The 19,223-nt window shown below is 40.0% G+C and overlaps 1 protein-coding gene across 5 annotated transcripts; it reads left to right on the top strand.

Moving 5' to 3' along the window:
• The first annotated feature begins 1,723 nt into the window (after positions 1–1,723).
• rilpl1 (Rab interacting lysosomal protein-like 1) lies at positions 1,724–18,804 on the top strand. Of its 5 annotated transcripts, XM_035141436.2 has the most exons (10): positions 1,724–2,263; positions 4,366–4,513; positions 6,197–6,315; positions 8,048–8,293; positions 9,676–9,849; positions 11,333–11,383; positions 11,466–11,620; positions 12,212–12,316; positions 14,166–14,253; positions 15,985–16,128. In XM_035141436.2, the coding sequence occupies exons 1-10, from the start codon at positions 1,976–1,978 to the stop codon at positions 15,988–15,990; spliced, it is 1,380 nt and encodes a 459-aa protein (XP_034997327.1). In that variant the 5' UTR covers positions 1,724–1,975; the 3' UTR covers positions 15,991–16,128. The 5 variants fall into 5 exon arrangements, with proteins under 5 accessions (XP_034997327.1, XP_034997326.1, XP_034997328.1 ...); XM_035141435.2 differs by lacking the exon at positions 14,166–14,253 and having other exon boundaries at positions 15,985–18,804; XM_035141437.2 differs by lacking the exon at positions 15,985–16,128 and having other exon boundaries at positions 14,166–14,259.
• The last annotated feature ends 419 nt before the right edge of the window (positions 18,805–19,223 follow it).

The raw sequence follows: 19,223 nt of genomic DNA, 5'->3' as shown, positions 1-19,223 counted from the left end.
ATATCACACAATGCATTGTGTAAAACAAATTATATAACCTACCACATTTGTAATCATAAAATCTTTAATATTCACATAAATATTAAATCCAAAATACACTCTTTTTTTTAATTGATTGAATGAATGAATGAATTTAACATTTTGGGGGGGGGGGTATTTTAGACAAGAAAGAAAACAATAACAATAATTTAAGTGAACATTTTATGTCCAAAAGCAGAAGAAATAAAGTGTGAACTTATCGAGTCCTATCCCTTCCTTATATTTTGTCTTCAAATTTTATGTCTAACCTACTCCTTCAAGCTTTCCACTGCGGATACCATGCACCACACGAAACAAGTCAGTCAAATCAAGCTACAAATATGAGGAATGAATAGAGCATTCCAAGAAAAGTGAAAAATATTATAAGCCGGTGACGAAAATCCGCTGAAAGCAGTTGTAAACTCTCTTGTGAACGATTCTTACACCCATGAACAGCTAATATAAAAGTTCTATTTTAAACGAAGTATGAATCTCATTAAATATTATTACGATCCTCTGTATAAGTTGTTGACAAATACATTCATGTTAAACAACACCTGAAATGACATTATATTGTTTTGTGAATGTTGTTTATATTAGAATTGTCAGTCTCTCTCTCTCTCTCTCTCTCTCTCTCTCTCTCTCTCTCTCTCATGCTGATGGAATAGATTCTCACAGCGACCTCATCTGTCTGTTATTTATTTCTGTCATGCGCACAACAAACTGCAGCCTCACCACCATGGAAGTGACCACTGGCTCCCAAAGGCACAGAGCGAGAGCCTGTGTCAAGTTAGAACAAGTAAGGATAGGAAAACACACCGGAAACACACATCTCTACCTTCAAAATAAAAGCGCAATACAGCTTCCCAAGTTGAAAGGTAAATGATGCTAATCTTAAATAAAAATCATAAACACTAACGCAACCTTAATGAGATTAATCACTGACTTAATCACTACTTTCCCCTAAGTAATATTTTAAAAGCTTAGTGGACTAGAGGTTTAAAGTAGCACAAACAAGAAATAACAACAACGCATGCAAATACAGAAACTGAGTTTGCATGTGTTGTAACTTTTTGCAGCACGTATCATCAAATTGATGAAGTTGTTTTCTTAATTTGCAGCGCATCTAGCTCTCTCAGCCACCATACTTTTCAGACATATGCTTATTTGTTATTTGCACAAGGTGCCTTTTTATGAATTCAGGCCCCTGCCTCTCTGACATCCTCTGCACGTCCCTGGTCTTTGAACATTTTTGACTCAGAAATTATTTTGCAGCACATCCCCTTAAAGGTTCAGTGTGTAGGATTTAATAACATCTAGTGGTGAAGTTGCATGTTCTGAATACCCCTCACCTCACCCTCCCCTTCCAAAGATGAAAGAGAACCTGTGGTCGTCATAAAAGATCTAAAAGGTTTTTAGTTTGTCCAGTCTGGGCTTCTGTACAAAACATGGCGGCCTCCGTAGAGAGGACCCGCTCCTTATGTAAATATAAAGTATTTAAATATAAAAGGCCCATTCTGGGGTTAAAAAAACAACTATTTGTACAATTTTGATGCAACACACTAGTGGAAACATCACTAGGATTATTTTATATAAAATGTCTGCCATTAAATCCCTTTCACCTAAATCTGACACACTGGACCTTTAATGCTGCTCTTTTATTGTGAAAGGTGCAGCCGGACGTGACTGGTTTTATTTTGGAGGAGTTCTCGCAGCGCAGGGAGGACAGCGATGGGACACAGACGATATTTACCCCCAATAAATGACACTGGAGCCCGGACCCAGGCGTCAGTAATGGCCGGGCGGTAGTGACAGTGTGTAGTGGTTCTTCACGGTGTGCTTGTTCTTAAAGGACAGAGACCCAGAGGAACTTAGCGGCTTGTTCTTCCAGAGGGAGGAAGTTTGCGGCGGCGGGGGAACCACAGGAGGAAGCCGGGGAGGGCCGAAGTGTCCCGTCATGGAGGAGTCCGGGTCGGCCCTGGAGAAGAATGTGGCTGACCTCACGGTGATGGACGTGTACGACATCGCCGCCGTGGTGGGCCAGGAGTTCGAGCGCATCATCGACCAGTACGGCTGCGAGGCTCTGTCCAGGCTCATGCCCAAAGTGGTGCGTGTGCTGGAGATCCTGGAGGTGATGGTGAGCCGGAACACCATCAGCCCGGAGACCGATGAGCTGCGGCTGGAGCTGGACAGGCTGCGGCTGGAGCGGCTGGAGCGGCAGGAGAAGGAGAGGAGGCACAAAAAGGTGCGAGCAGGGCTCCGATAATCACTTAATCACTAAGCTGCTGAATGAGCTCAGATCAGCGTGTTAGAAAACAAGTAAACAAACCCACACGCAAAGTTTTCCTCTCCGACTGTGATTCAGCCACAACTGGAGGGAGTGCACAGGTTGTTATTGATGTAAGAGTACTAATCACACACTGTACATACTGTAAACAAAAGTTACTAATAAAGATACCAATAACACACTGTATCATACCCTATTACTAATATAGATACCAATAACACACTATAGAATACTCCACTAATTGTAAAAGTACCAATAATACACTGTAAAATACTCAATTACTAATAAGGACACCAATAACACACTGTTAAATACTCCATTCCGAGTAAAAATACCAATACAACATTGCAATATATCCCATTACTAATAAATACACCAAAAATACTCGATTTCAAAGAATAACACTGTAAAAATAACCCATTACAAGTAGAAATAGTCAGTGCTTCATGTACAAATACTCCATAACAAGTAAACTAACCAGTACAACTACTAGAAATACTCCATTGCAAGTCAAAGTCCTGAGTTGAAATGTTTTTGAAGTAAAACTATTGTAAAAGTTGTGTTTTTGTGTGTAAAATCTCGACTGTATGTGTCAGATAACTTTCATGGAGTATTTACTACAGATTTACCTCCTGACATGTGGTGGGGCAGGACTCTAACGTAGCAGATAATGTACATTTTCACGTGCTCTATCTCAGAGTTGTATCTAAGCACGGTACTTAAGTGTGGTGGTTTTATATCGGCCAGTCAGCTCGCTGCTATAAAAAAGTCCATGACAGATTCTCGTGACGGTGACTGAGCCACGGTGACTGAGCCACGGTGACTGAGCCACGGTGACTGAGCCACGGTGACTGAGCCACGGTGACTGAGCCCCGGAGAACACAGTCACCAGTTCACTCATTAACTGGGTCTCATGACTGGGATGTAGTGGATGTTTCTGTTGGTGACGGCTGACTGAAATAATATTATCAGTCTTCATAATTTTCTCATGGAAAATGTCACGTCTGCGAAAGAATCCCTGTTGGTCGTATCAGCAGTTTATGCATTTATTGATTGAAGATTCAGAGCTCTAATGTGAGGAGGCAGCGTCAGGCAGAGAATGCTGCAGCAAATGTTTTTCATTTACAGTTAATCTGCGTATTATTTTCTACATGAAATGTCAGTAAATTTTCATATTTGTGATTAGTGATTCAAATGTAATTCCTCTGAGACGAAAGTAAATCCTCAAATCTCGTGTTTTCACATTTGAGAGAAAGAGTCATTATAACAACTGAAATGATATAAAAGGTTTTCCTCAGTGTCAAATAAATCGACTGACAGTCGTCTGTACATCCATAGATACACTGCAAACAGAAAACTTATAATAGCTAATTAAGCATTCTTTTAATGGTTCTTATTTTGTAGAAATAACGTCAGACCACTGCTCACGTTCTCACAACAATGTGCTGTCTGATAATTCTCACCCATTTAGAGTGTGACTGTACAGCTGAGGCTGATGGGAATGTCATTAGTTACTTGCAGGTGTTTTTGACCAGATGATGGCGCTCTATCAAAAGTGAGAGGATCAAGTTGTCTATATCAAATTTAATGGAAATCCACCTGTTGTTGTTGGGGATTCTAAAAAAATAAACCTCATGGTGGCACTTGAGGAAAAGTCACAAGATCAACAAAGTTGGTATGATTCATCCTCTGGGGAACACGAATGTCCTGAATGTTCCAAAGTTTCATTGTAATCTAACAAAATAGTTGTTGAGACATCTCAGCTTGGTTCATAGTAGTGGACTGACAGACACAGTTGTCAATGGATCCATGTTGCTATAGTAACAGGTTGCAGTATTTCTATGGCTAAAACCACATGAAGTGAATAAGCATGAGCCAAGAAGATCTGAGAAGACAACACAAGGAATAAAAAATTATAACTTACTGGTGGTTAGAGCTTGGTGACACCCTGAAGGCTGTTATGAGAATTTGCTTGTTCAAATGTCCTTATGTAATAGTATGGGTCAATAATGTATAATAATGTTTTATTTTGACATGTGCTTCACTGTGTGTGTGTACAGGAGCTGGAGCTGGTGGAGGATGTGTGGAGAGGAGAAGCTCAGGATCTGCTCACCCAGATCGCTCAGCTGCAGGAGGAGAACAAATCCCTGCTCACCAACATGTCCATCAAAGACCCCATGAGTGAGGAGGACCTGCAGAGGCATGAGGGTGAGGACGTGTGCTCAGAACACACACACACTGGTGGAAAGAAAAGATTATGCAATTTAATAGTAAAACGGAGAGGTAAATTATTCTATGGTGAAAGGAAATGAAAAGAAATGTAAATCTGTATTTGTATTGTAACACAAATGTTCCTTTTAACATGCAAAATGTTATGTTCTGTTGCTAAGTGCCAACACAATAACAAAAGACAGGGTTTGGTGATGTTGTAAAGCAGCGCGGGATCATGGGAGGTGTTGTCTTCATTGCAGTCAGCTTCTCCTGGTTAGGATTCCTTGGTTCAGGAGCTGAATTCTCCTCAGAGGTCTCCTCCTCTTCATAACAAACAGACCAACTGATTAAATCCAGTAAAAACTGAATAAAAATCTATTTTATAAGACACTTTCTGTGGACAAAAGACGTCTCTGATGGGCTGTGAGCTGAGCTGCTGCTAACGTTTAATCAGCTTGTTTCTCGAATAACTTCAGATCCAGACGTATCACGACTAACAGAACACTTTTACTTAACATTTATTTTAATTGGCTCTTAAAAAAAGAGAAGAATGATAAGTCTCAATGATAAAAAATGTAGCAAATGGAAATATTTGGTGTAAAAAAACAAATGCAACAAAGTGCAATTGAAACGTAGTGAGAGAATAAATGCTGACGTACATGAAGCACATGTTTTAAATATTACTCCAGCTTCCACTGAAAAACACATTCATCAGTTTTTTCCTTTGGCCCACACATGAACAACAAAGAAATCAGTCACACAAAGACACTTCAAAACAAGCATTCGCTTCCCAAACACCAAACTTTATACACCTGTTATTCCTGTTTAAACATGTACTGAAGTAAACTACTGTATTAAAAAATATATAATTTCATCAAACTTGTATAATTACTCATATAATTACTGTGCGGAGAGTTCACCCTCCTCTTCATCATCTATCAAGTCCATTCACTTGAAAGGGTCCCTGACTGGAGCTCTCTCATTACGTCATCCCCTTGTGTCTTCTTCTGCAGTGTTTAAAAGGCACAGACTGGAGAATTAGTGCCACCAGCTGTTTGTCTAGATGAATCTTAAAAAAGATGGACACTCACACTTTCATTTAGCAGATTTTCTTTCAAATGTTTGTTACTTTGTATCTTTATTGGGATGTTGATGCATAAAATACATAGTTTATTAAAAACTATAAAAAATTAAAATATACAAGGTAAGGAATCAGTGTGTGTATTATATATTGGGCTTTACGGCCAGCGCAGACCATGGTTGTTACATTTTGATGGAAATCTGACAAGAGACCCTGGCTATGTCTCACATTCCCATCACACACACGCATACACACGCATACACACACGGATACACACACATGCATACGCACACACAAAGGAAGCCTTCTCTGTGTCTGACTGTGAGCCAGTCTCTTTCGTGGTTTCACACAGAGGCCACAGTCTCCCAGTCACCCTGACACGCTGAGGAAAGAACAGCCTCAGTGTATAAGCACACCTGCTAGACTCTCTCTCTCACACACACACACACACACACACACACACACACACACACCAGGGTTTCCTCTATACATCTCCTTTCAGTTCCTCTAACAATTAAGACAAATTAAAAAGAATAAAATCTATTTCTGATTTACTGATAAAAAATAATTTTGTCATCTCCTCTGTCTGTGGTGTCCAGGCATGACGGAGAGAGAGAGGCAGGTGATGAAGAAGCTTAAAGAAGTGGTGGACAAGCAGAGAGACGAGATTCGAGCCAAGGACCGTGAGCTCACGCTGAAAAACGAGGACATAGAAGCAGTAAGATGAAGGGAACGGGCTCCTCTTTCTTTTTACTTAAAGCAGCACGAGGAAACTTGGCCTGCACACTGTTTGATTTCAGTACATTAGTTGATTTAATAAAATATTCGTACCATGTTGGCTGCATGTAAAGCAGCAGAGGTCTGGATGAAGTCCGACCCAGCGTTGAGTCAGAGGAAGGCAACAACACGCCGTGGGCTGTTTCAACAGAACAACACACAAGCTGCTATTATTAGCATTAGATCGGTAGTAAACAACGCAATAACCACAAAGTGGGACAAAGGGCTCGGCCCAGGGAACTGCAAACAAACAACGACCATTACATTTTGCAAGAACTAGTAGAATGTCGACATTTGACCGTGTCATAGCAGGAAAAACGTGGGTGTTACTGGTAATGGTGCATTTAACACTGTCAGCAGATTGGGAAGAAGAACAATACTTGTTCTTTCCATCTTGAGAGGGTTCAAGCATAATTCTGTGGTGGTTAGCCTTAGTGCTAACTTTGCTACACCAGATAAACAGCCTAAATTAGCTTATTTTACTGTGTTTCACACAATCAGGCATAAACATAAAAAAGTGATGATATGGATTCTATGAATAAAACTTTTTGATAAAAAAAAATCTTTTGCAGCCATTTGTTGAAATGTTATTAGTTCCATTCACCATTTCGCCAGCTGAAAATTACAAATCGCAAGCTGATATGAATGTTTTTGTTTTGGGCACAATAGCTGTCATGGCTCACAGGTTCACTTAAATGAAGCTGAACACATTATCAGGAAGTGAAGTATTATTAATTCTGCCTGTGGTATTTCTTAGTCAGAAAAGGCCACATTAATCATCATTGTCAGCACGTGACGGCACGTTCAGCTGAAAACAGAAGCTGTGCTCGTGGTTGCCAGGGGCAGTCAGCAGATGAGAGAGTAGATATTTCTGCTTTAGAACCAGCTGTTGAGCCGCATCACACTCGCCCTCAGTTGTCGCTATTTTTGTGTCACTGTTGTTTATGCATGTACAGTAGCTCTGATTGGTCAGATGTTTCCCAGATGACAGAAAAAGTCATCGAAGGTCACAGCTCCAGACCCATTCCAGACGGTTGGCAGGTCCGAGATCTGGACCCAGGCTAAACTCTTAGCCGACAAGTCAAAATGAGTGTTTTGAAAAGGGCCATTCATATTTTAGCAAGGTGGTCTTATAGTATTAATAATCAAACCATCAATTAATCAATCAAATTTTATTTGTATAGCCCATATTCACAAATCCTAATTCGCCTCATAGGGCTTGACAAGGTGCAACATCCTCTGCCGTAACCCTCAGCAAGAGTGAGAAACTACCAAGAAAAAAGGTTTAACTAGGAAATAAAAAATGTGGAAATCTCAGAGAGAGTCAAATGTGAGAAATTCTGTCCGTCCTCTCCCAGGACGGACAGAATAGAGGTTGCGTGTAACAGAGCGAATCAACAAAATAACAATATTCACAACATTGATGAGAAAAGACAGTGTCTCAAATAAATGAAGAGGTGTAGCAATGCTTGAAGTATTTATGCAAAAGAAATAAATCTGACAGAGATTAGTACAGCAGCAATGACAGTTGTAATGATAGAGTTATTGCCAATAATGGTAGTTACTTGTTTCTATATTCCTTCACTCTGCGTGGATTCTCAACCCTTTTTGTCTAGTTCACCTCCTGTTGTGTCTCGTCCTTATTGTTTCTGTCCGCCTGTGTGTTTCCGCAGCTCCAGCAGCAACAGTCTCGCCTCATGAAGATCAACCACGACCTGCGTCATAAAATCTCCGTGGTGGAAGCTCAGGGGAAAGCGCTCATCGAACAGAAGGTGGAGCTGGAGGCCAGCGCTCAGGCCCGGGGGCAGGAAGTCAGCGCCCTGCGGCAGGAAGTCACGCGCTTAAGGGAGCGACTTCAAGGAGAGCTTCCTGACCAGAATCCTGAGGAACCCACACCTCAGCCCCCTTCACCTGCAGAGGTAACACAGCACACAAAATCACTAAAAAGTAGCCTGAAATTGAATTCTAAAATTAGTTTCAAAGTCTTAACTTTTGCAAGAATTATTAGATTGTGCTAACTCATATATTTTAGAACATATGGCAAGATAGATAGAGAATATACCCTGTATGTTTGGAGGTCTAATGGGGGATATCATCCATCTTCTCCTATGTTCTAAAATATATGAGTTAGCACATCTTATAGACTGTAGCTATGGTTTGCCTTTGGCAGTCGTCCCTTTCAGAACTCGTGAATTTAACTACAGCGATGGACAAAAATAGCAGATTTACTTCATGGTGAAGGTCATCCTATTAGCTCATTGGTTTTATGTAAGTACAATGCATTGTGGGTTAAAAACTGGCTCAGGATCCTTGTCCATAGTTCTCCCTTTCTCTCTCTGTCTGTCATCTTAAACCTTTTCTCACAGCTGACATTTTATCTTGTCACAGCAGAAAAAGCACAGGTAGTAATGCCACACATAAACAATCTGCTCTTTATATTGAAGTGACCCAGTAAAGGCCAGTGTATCCTTCTGTGTGAGGTGTAGGGTGTGCATCTATGCAAGTATCCTGACGTGCACCTACCTAGAAATAAACATGTTGTGGTGAAGCAAAAAACTGTGATTAGTCCCCTTGTTAGCTTGTCTCGTCCATGTCTCCCAGTGGCTGGACCAGCACACAAAACTCAGCATCCTTCATCCTCAACCAGGTCAATGGTCGTACACATCATCTCCTCTGACGTCTTCTCTCTTTACTGTGTCACATTAAAGTCACTGTTGTTCAAAATGTATTATCGTCAAATCCAACACAATCTGCTCAGTGTCAGTCACATTGTTTGAAGTAGACACACATTGGCACAAACACCGCACTGCCAACTAGCATTTTGGCGGTGCTACTGTGGAGCACACACACACACACACACACACACACACACACACACACACACACACACACACACACACAGGCACAGAAATCTGATTCAGTCGTTAATTTGTATTTTACGTTTATACTTAATCATTATTATCCATAAGTATGGAACCAATAGTTCAGTTCGTGGCGGAAAACACAAAAGTGTCTTTCCAAAAATGTAGAACTATTTCTTAAGGTAATAAGGACTTAAAATATAATTATGAATTCAGCTTCACTGCCCAGTCATATTAAATGAAAATGCAAAGAAGCTCTATGTTCCCATTTTAAAAGAGGTCAACCAATATGAGAACCAATAATTGTAATTTCCTTCTTAAAGCTTATTGGTGCATTAATCACAGATGCATCTCAACGTCTATTTCCCTAACTTCCCATTAAACACACACACACAAAAAATAGCAGTAAACAGGTAGTAAAGTGTCTTTTACTCCACCAGCGTGGCAAAGCTGCTACAGTGGGGGCGGCTGGGGGCTGGTCACAGAGACCTGACCTCTCTGAGCTGATGTGTGGTGGGGTTGACCCTGCCCCGCTGTCCCTGCCCGGTTCCCTCGGCCCAGAGGGACACGAGGACGGGGATGAGGAGACGGAGGAAGAGGCAGTGTTGCTTTGGGTAATGCAGAAGTGCCGGTTTGCAAACCAGAGCACGTGTGATTGCCCTAACTCCAGGCCTGCACTGCTCCCTGCAGAAAAGTAAACTTATAGATTACATTTTTTGAAAAGGGAGTGGACTAACATTTGTGCAACCCATGAGAAGTGCATGGGTGTTTTGTTTGTGTGAGCTAACAGAGGGTGTCCGTGGGATTTTTGGTTCCTCAGCCAACTGAGTGAGACTCTGCACCGATGACCCTTCTAAATATAGATCACTCTGAGAGCTCATGAAGTTTTCCCCTCGTGTAACACTGACCGTACGAATGGTAGATTAAAGTCCAACTGAAATGAAGATCTTTTTTCTCATCTGCTGAATAATTTGATCCAGATTGTTGGTTTCACGGTGCTGCCTTTAGTCTTTGCATGGACACGTCACAATCCCAGAGAATTGGAACTTGTTTCCCTGCAGCCAATCAAATTTTTTTTTTTTTTTTAAAGCAGTAACATCAGAGCAAGTGGACTGCAGCTGCTGCACAACACATCTCTCCTCTCACCTCCTCTAACTTGCACACCAAAAAAACACATCCTGTCCTGCGCCTTTGCTCCCTGAACAAACAAACAAATATTACTGCTAATGCCACTTTTCAGGATAGGTAGCTGCTTGGCTGCAGCACATTATAATATTAATGAAAATAAACTTTATTGATGTAGCACTTTTCAAACAAAGTTACAAAGAGCTTTACAAGATTAAATGATAAATGCAATTAAAATAATACAACATCTGAGCTATCATTAATCAAAAGAGGCAAAATAAAATAAATAATGAATAATGTAAACTCACCTGCAAATGTGCTGCTTTGTAGAGAGAAATATCAGTTTCATTACAGTTTACCAATCCCATTTAGCAGCATTGAAACTGTGTCAAGTTGCAATCGAACAGACACAGACATTTTGTGCTATTTGGTCAGGAGATAGGTTTTGGCTGCAGGTCTGAATAGTACAAACAGAAAAGCTGTGGCTGTGGTTTGTGACTAGCACACATCCAACCGGTTTTCCATCCGTTACCTCGCCAGAGCTGTGAGCCTGTTAATCCAACACAGACAGACATCGACACTCTTGACACTGCAGCTGCTGCGAAGAGGAACAGGAACTTTTCTGGTGTTTCCCTAGAGACCCTTTTCCTTCTTTTTTTTAAGTAGAAACCTGTTCACAGCAAATAAGAAAGCACTGACATTACGTATGACAGAAGGGAATCTAAATGTGGTTTCAGTTGGACTTTGTGTACAGAATACAGATTAATAAGAATAATAGTGTCTTTGCGCTCAGTGCATGAGTGACTTCAGTGGGCTGCATGTGGTGTGAAAAGGTTTCAGGTGGTTGTTCAACAGTGAGTGTCTTTGTTGTGCTGAGTTTAAAAGAAACAGTAGAGGCTGGAGGGAAGTTCGAACTAAACTTTATTGGAACAAGGCTCGAGGTCTGACTTAGAGTTCAACTTTTGCCACCAGGAGGCGATGTGCGATGAGGACATGCCTGCTGTGTTCCAATATTTTACCAAGGTATCCTCACTTCCTTCCTGCCCTCCTTCCTTCCCTTTGTCAGGTTTTGTTTCCTCCGTGTGATGCATTTCTCTCTTGGCAGGAGGCGCTGTGTGAGGAGGAGATGGGAGGCCTGGACCCACAGGACCCCAACCGGCCCCGGTTCACGCTGCAGGAGCTGAGGGACGTCCTGCACGAGAGGAATGAGCTCAAGTCCAAAGTTTTTCTGCTGCAGGAGGAGCTGGCTTATTACAGAAGGTAAAAGGACATGTGTATTTCTTTGCCTGAAAGGATAATATCTCATAGTAGCACAATGATGGCAGTGTTAACAAAAGAGCAGAAAGGTCTTTATCGTCTTTGATAACTGCATCCTGGAACTAAAATGTCACACAACTATTTTCCATGTCTTTTCTGATATGATTTCTGACAGGGTTGTCACCATCTACAATCCTGTTTACCTTGTGTGCTTTAAAAAAAAACTATAGATATATTATAGATATATTATTTCTTGATAAAGGTAGCGGAGCAGGAAATATTATGAAATGAGGCTTTGGGCCTGTATTTATTATTTTAGCTAATAGTGAAATTTAAGACTTAAGAGAATGATAAAAATAGAAATCCTTCACTTTTACTCCTTCCTCATCAAAATGCAAATTGGGTACCCTTGTACAAACATGTTAATGCATTGTACATAGATAGTTATCAATATTGATCTCAGAGCCCATGACTTTATTGTTTTTTACTATAACAGTTCTGCGATGTGGGTTTTAATATATGTGTTAGCATGTCGTTCATGAACCAAACTAGTCTTAACATGTCGATGATGGTTGTGACGCTCTGTCTTTGCAGTGATGAGACGGTAGACGAGACTGCGACTCCTTCTCCGTCTCCCTCGCCTGAACTGAGGAGTCGCTCCAGATCTTCTGCCCAGCCAGAGTCCGGAATCAAACGCTTGTATGTCATGCTCACATGCCTGCACACACACACACTCACACACACACACACACACACACACACACACACACACACACACACACACACACACACACACACACACACACACACACACTCCGTTTTCAGACTCAATCACTCACTCAATCACTCACTCAGCTACACGTGCCTGTGAAAACACTCACCTGCTTAAAACACACACTCTCCCTTCATGAACTCTGAAATGCAGGGTTTCTGCAGGGTCTTAAAGACAGTCTAAAATTAAATCATCTGAATTTGGGCGTAAGAAAATGTTACATATTTTAAAATATTACGTATTAGGTCTAAAATACATGTAGGTTGCGCTTATAGCGTTGCAAAAATGTTTTGGCGGCTTGCATAGCTTGTAATGGTGAACTGAATCACCTTCAGTTACGTGGAAATGTAAATATTTCTGAGACTCTGATATTCCTTGACACTTAACATAGGTGTCAAATTTAATTAATTATGGTTCTAAAAAATGGCTTGAAGAGTCTTAAATATAACTTTTTGAAACCTGCAGAAACCCTGAGATGAGTCAGAAGTAAGTATGAAAAGTCAAAGGCTGATTAATTTGTGCGTGAATGCTCAAACGTTTATATGTCTTCAAGAAACGTATAAATGAAACTTTTAGCAGCTCTACCAAACATATGGCTCTGTTTGATGGCTGCTCACATTTTAATACTTAAATGATCAAGTACTGTGGGTGATGTTATACAGGATCACTTGATACTGAGGTTGGTGGTGACAGCAGCTGAACATAATGTCATCACACATTAACTCCACATGTACAATGTGACCGCAAGAGTAATTGTGTTTCAGCTGAAAAGTCACTTTCAGCCATTTCTACTGGAAACAGCTCATTCATAAACCACAGACCCACATCCTGTGTTTGTCTGACCTCTAAAAACAAACCAGAGATAACACAGCAGCTGAGTGAAACTTAGTGAAACTCCCACTAAAGTATCCCAGTCTGTCCTCTGGGCCAACGGGCTGCTCAAATCACAATTCTTCATTCTTCAGAAGAAAAAACAGTAAATAATATCTTCATTTTTATTGCACTTTTTCAAAACAAAGTTACAAAGTGCTTCCCAAATAAGACACAAGTAAAAATACGTACAAATAATATAAGAACAAGTAAAAACACAGTCATAAAAGAATAAAAACACTAAAGATTAACCATTATAATAATAAAATCATGTATAATGTTTTAAGCTTTGATTTAAAGGTCATGGTAACCAAATAGTAACCAATAAATACACATTATAAAGTGGAGTAAAAGGTACATTGTGAAGTGTAATAGAAAGTTGTATAAAATGGAATTACAGTATCTCATAACTGTATCTAACGACAGTACTTGAGTAGATGTAAGAAGTTCATTTCCACTGCTGTTTGCAGGTGAGGGTTACCATGCTTGACTTTTCCTTTCAGCTCGCTCAGACAGACAGACACACACACACACACACACACACACACACACACACACACACACACACACACACACACACACACACACACACACACACACACACACACATCCCCTCTCTGTGCATGGTTGATGTTAGCACGGTGTATTGGCTCGTTGGTCCGGTTTAGCACATAATATACACTACACACCATTAGCATGTTTCAAGAGGCTCATGTTTACACTATAATAAACTCAATGGCTTGACTTTCTCCTTTGGTTTGAGTTTGGTTGGGAACTTGACATGACGTCACTCAGCGGTCAAAAGGTTGATGTGGTCTCCCTCTGTTCGCCCCCCCCACCCCAACCCCTCTCTGTGTATCTCTTCCTGTTTGTGTGTGTGTGTGTCTTTACATGTGTGTGTAACAGGATCTTCACAGCCATTATGCCGATGGTGGCGGCTGGTTTGATCTCAGATGACCCCACTTTACAGCCAATCAGACGTCTCGTATCGCTTGTATGACTCTATGTTCGGTTGGCTTTCGGAGTCTTTTGCTTCTCTCTGCTAACGGCCTCGCTCCCCCTGCTTGTGCCGGCTGTCTGAGCCCTCTTTCCCACCTTTGCCGCATTCTGATTGGCTGATCGTGGGGCTGTCTTATTATCACCGTCCACTGGGATGATTGTGGATCATAAACATCAGCCAGTCAGAATAAATTTGTAGTCGACTTGTCTTTTCCTCCACTGACCCCAGTAACCGCCTGTTCACCTCTGCACCTGCGCTTTAAACTGACAAAAATAATACAATTATTAATATTTAATAATAATAAACAACAGGACCAGGTCAGACTTCAGAAGAAATTAAAATCTGTTGCACATATCTCCTAATGCATTTAACTGAAAAAACTAAAACTAATGCAACAAATACACTTTCTCAACTCAAATGTGCTCTGTGAAGAAAATACAATTTCTACAACAATAATTGCATTAATTTGCTGTATCCATTATTATAACTACTATAAGAAGAGAATCAAGAAAATTGTTACACCATGGCCCGTTATTTTTAAAGTTATGCGTGTGGGTGAGTGGGAAATGAGAAAACTCAGAAAAAGATTTGTTAAGCAGTAAATATCATGTAAACAATCATTTGATGTTATTCTGTAACATCACTGTATCTTCCAGCTGCAGTGTGGCCCACAGGTGGTGTGTGTGTACAAAGTGTCTGTTTGTGACGACTCTGTGCTGACTGTGCGTCCCCTGTGAACACAGACACCGATTTCCCCCTCCTGTCTCTTCTTTGTCCTTCTTGTCTCCGTACGTTTACAAATCCAGGAAACAACCAGAATCTTTTTCTTAAATCAATGCAAGTTTGTTTTCTAAACGATTTACCTATACAGTCATTTCATTTTAATAATCAAAAAACAATATCAATATTTATCACAATGTAACAAAGGATGATGATGAAATGATCTGAAACACACGGCCAAAGCAGCGAAAGAGCTTCTCAGGATGAAGGGAGGAGGACTATCAGTAACTGATCTCTGTCCACTTGGTGAAGAGCAGAGTAGAGACAGAGAGAACCCACAACAAGCTGAAGAGCTGAGAGGAAGTCAATGATGGCAATGGATTGTCCACAAAATAAAACTAAACTATAAAAAAATATTCTGATAATGTTATTTGACTTCATGGATCTGTCTGATTTTATTTGAACCACTTAACTGTGGCAGCTACGTGTGAAAAGGGGCTTATCTCTCAGTTATTTTTTACTTGCGTGCAGCTTTCTTTCTGAAACTGTAAAAGTGAACTCCAGTAATTGAGCTGTGGCAAGACTCGTCACGGCTGCAGAGCGCTGGTCACCTGTTGATTCACGTGTCCAAATCGCACCATACTTGACACTGCACTTCCTTGGGCCCTTAACAATGCACATGGCAAGTATGTTGGTGATGGGGTGGACGGTTTTCGAGATATGTGAGCCACAGACGACAGAGATGAAATTAGCTGAGGTGTGTGTGTGTGTGTGTGTGTGTGTGTGTGTGTGTGTGTGTGTGTGTGTGTGTGTGTGTGTGTGTGTGTGTTGTGAATGAAAAATGAGTAACTGTTGAAACACATATGATCTGAACTGCATCATAATGGTAGTTTGCCATAACTCTAACACTGCTTTACATGTAACTGATAGTCACTGCAGATGCTCCGTACATCTCCCTGTCACTGACACCATCACCTCTGTCTTCTCTCCTCTCTCTCGTCGCAGGTTTAGCTTCTTCTCGCGTGACAAACTGCGGAATTCGCAGCGCAATGCGCAGTTTGACGGCAGCTTTGGCTCGTGGGCGGGGAAGGACGAGGTGTACACAGAAGAAGCCCAGGAGGCGTTGCAGCACATGTAGTCACCGGACACAGGACTCGCTGAGGTCACTCAAACTCCGAAAAACTCTTAACACTCCATGTTCATCACTCAAGGCCAGCTCGTGAACCACCGATCGCACACCAAACCGCCACCAGGGACTCGCACCGCAGCTGAAATCTCATGTGCATGAGGTGAGAGGAACGACAGAAGAGGGGAAAAGAAATTCCTCTAGAAAATGTTTATTTAAATACACGAGAATTATATATTTCAGTGATGGAAAATACAGAGCGCCAGAAAGTATTTTGGCCTCTGAAGGTTTTTACAGAATGGGACGATTCATGTGATGGACGGAGGAGAATGTAAACTCAAGTTGTGGGATGGAAAGTGGAAAGTTGTTTTAATTCAAGCGGTTAATGTTGTGTTGCTTAAAGTCCAGAGTAAACAGTGGGTGCACATTTCTACACAGATGAAGGTTTGGGACTCAAAAGTGTGCAATAAATGTTCTGTCTAAAACTACACAACTCCAGATGTCGACTCACAGGAAACTGAGGCGATTTTTTCCAAGGGTTTGTTTATTCAATGAAGGAAACAATACCCACCAAAATACAACGTAAACCTGCTAAGAAAACACAACAATCAATGTGGCTTTTTACTTTTTAATCTACTCTCGAGAAAATGAGAGCAACACTTTTGTGTCCCAGTCATTTATTTGAAATTCCTGTCCTTGTTCGTGCAGCTCTATCACCAGCGTTCTGTCAGTTCAAACTATGCAGCTCCGCTAATTGAAAACATACGGGGCCTGGTTTTAAAAAATGTTGCAGAGAAATGTAAAAGCTGTCTTCAGAAAAACAAAAAAACAACAACAAAAAAACACAATAATTGTATTTATAATGTACTGCTCTCCATGCAGCATATAGTAATAATGGAAGCCCATTCTGCCAGGAAAATAAAAAATAGTTAAAGTATGATTCAAAATATATTTTTGACAAAATATTTCATTATTCTGACTTTCTAGGTCGTCATAATTTAGACTTTTGAATAACAGCACTTATTATGCCATCATTTTTACTTAAAAGGTGAACTTCATTTTCATAGTTTTGCCATAATATCTCATAATTTACCAATACAAAGTTCAAGCCTTTTGACTTTTGAGCATCTCAGTAATAATTTTCATTTAGTGAGTTGTTACAGTTATATATATATATATATATATATATTAAAAAGAAAAACTCATCACTAAGACATGGGAGGTGATAATAATTCTGAACAACCTAGTTCTGGCTGACAAAGTGAAAATTGTGAAACACTAAGTCAGAACATATGGCAGATTATAAAATACCCAAATATCAAACAAATGTGTCATCTTCATGTTTGTTGCATCAGCCGTGTTTCAATAACTGAATGAACAGTTTTTATTTTGACAGGAATTTTCCACATTTAAAACAAATCCAAACATGGAAAACAGAGAGAAAAGGTCTGTTGTTTTTCACTGTTATCCAACCAATGTAGTGCATTATTATACGTTTTCATTAAGCCTTTAAAACAATTTTTATGATATGAATGAAATGAAAATATAACTTTACTTCTTATGTGTTTTTCATTGAATTATGATACAGACACATTCAATTTGATTTGTATAGCGCCAAATCATGATAAACATTAACTCGAGGCACTTTACATAAAAATGAATTATTTTGACCAATGTTTGTTTTTGTTTCTTGCACAATATTTCATTAATTTTTTTCCTCTTTCTGGCATTAATGGGCTTCCATAAACGTAAAGTGTGCGCGTATCTCTAACTCACAACTATTATGACATGAACTCAAATGTCCATCCGGTGAGAGCAATAGATGTAATGTGTGAATTCTAATAATGACCCACGACTCATGGTGCCAAAAATGTCACTGCTCATCGTGCACATACGCGACCCCACTATCCCAGTGAGTTCCAGTGTCACCAGCTGAACCCGAGCAGGTTACCTTCCCCTTTGGTGGTAAAACCAACAGATGCAGTATATTTACAAGAAGAAGATGATATTCAGCAGCTTACTGACATTTGACATCAGACTGATCTGTGCAGATTCCTCATAGTGTTCCATCACTCCAGGACACAGTATAACTACATTTTTACATTCGCAGAACTGTCAGTATGAGACTTAACCTCTTTACCTCTTCACTTATTTATTCGAAGGAGACTGCTGAGAAGTAAAGAGCATCAGAAAAACTCAAAAAAACAAAGATAATAAAGCTGGAGTGCAATGTCGGATTTACATTATTTTTTAAATGGTAATCGAGGTTTGATGCTTCTGTGAATAACTGTGGTGTGACCGGCTGTGTTTTAATACAAGTGGCACTTAATCTTCATTTATATTCACCCAGCGAGGTGGAATAAATGAATGTCAAACAATGAGGCTACAAAATGAGTGTGTCAATGAGTGTTAACTTATTTTACATTTTCACAAATGCAGTGAATTAATGATACTTGAGGCAGGAGTATTATGTTTAGACAATATCTGGAAGTCAAAGGGATCGGAAGAATTTAATTAATGAGACATTTAAAGGGAAATACGGTTAAAAACATACAATAAGTCAAAGTTTTCTGAACAGCTGACCCTGGTTTTTCAGCTGCAGGTTCTTCTATGAACCCAATTAAAAGGTATATTTAAATATATAAAGATATGATTAATGGATGCGCTTTATTAAATAAACTTGCTTTTATTCAAACATGTCTATAATTAAGTGTTTGTCGTTTTTTAAAATTTGTTAGTTGCCTGAACTCATAATAAAATAGATGACATGTAGGAGATAGTCATATGTTCCGTGACTTGGAGGATATTATTATCCTTATATCATTTACACTTCCTTAACAAGATGTTCTATGCGATGCTAATTTCAACATAAAACTAACTTCCTCTCAATGTTTTAAACATCATAGTTGTATTTAATGATTTGGGCAATTAACTAATTTTGTTGATTTCAGAGGTGAAATCTGTAAATTTATAATATAGTAATTCAGTACTACAGAAATTACACTGGTACTGAGTTTTACTTTTCATTATTGGTCCACACGAGGCTACGACCCTGAACGTTTCACATCCAACACAGTAGCTGTTTTCTCTTTTCCTCTGGTCTCATTCAAAGTGATGT

Source organism: Hippoglossus stenolepis, chromosome 18 (genome assembly GCF_022539355.2).
Source record: "Hippoglossus stenolepis isolate QCI-W04-F060 chromosome 18, HSTE1.2, whole genome shotgun sequence".
NCBI classification, from domain to species: domain Eukaryota; kingdom Metazoa; phylum Chordata; class Actinopteri; order Pleuronectiformes; family Pleuronectidae; genus Hippoglossus; species Hippoglossus stenolepis.
The sequence above is the reverse complement of the archived record's forward strand: the minus strand, read 5'-3'. Positions and strand labels throughout refer to the sequence as shown.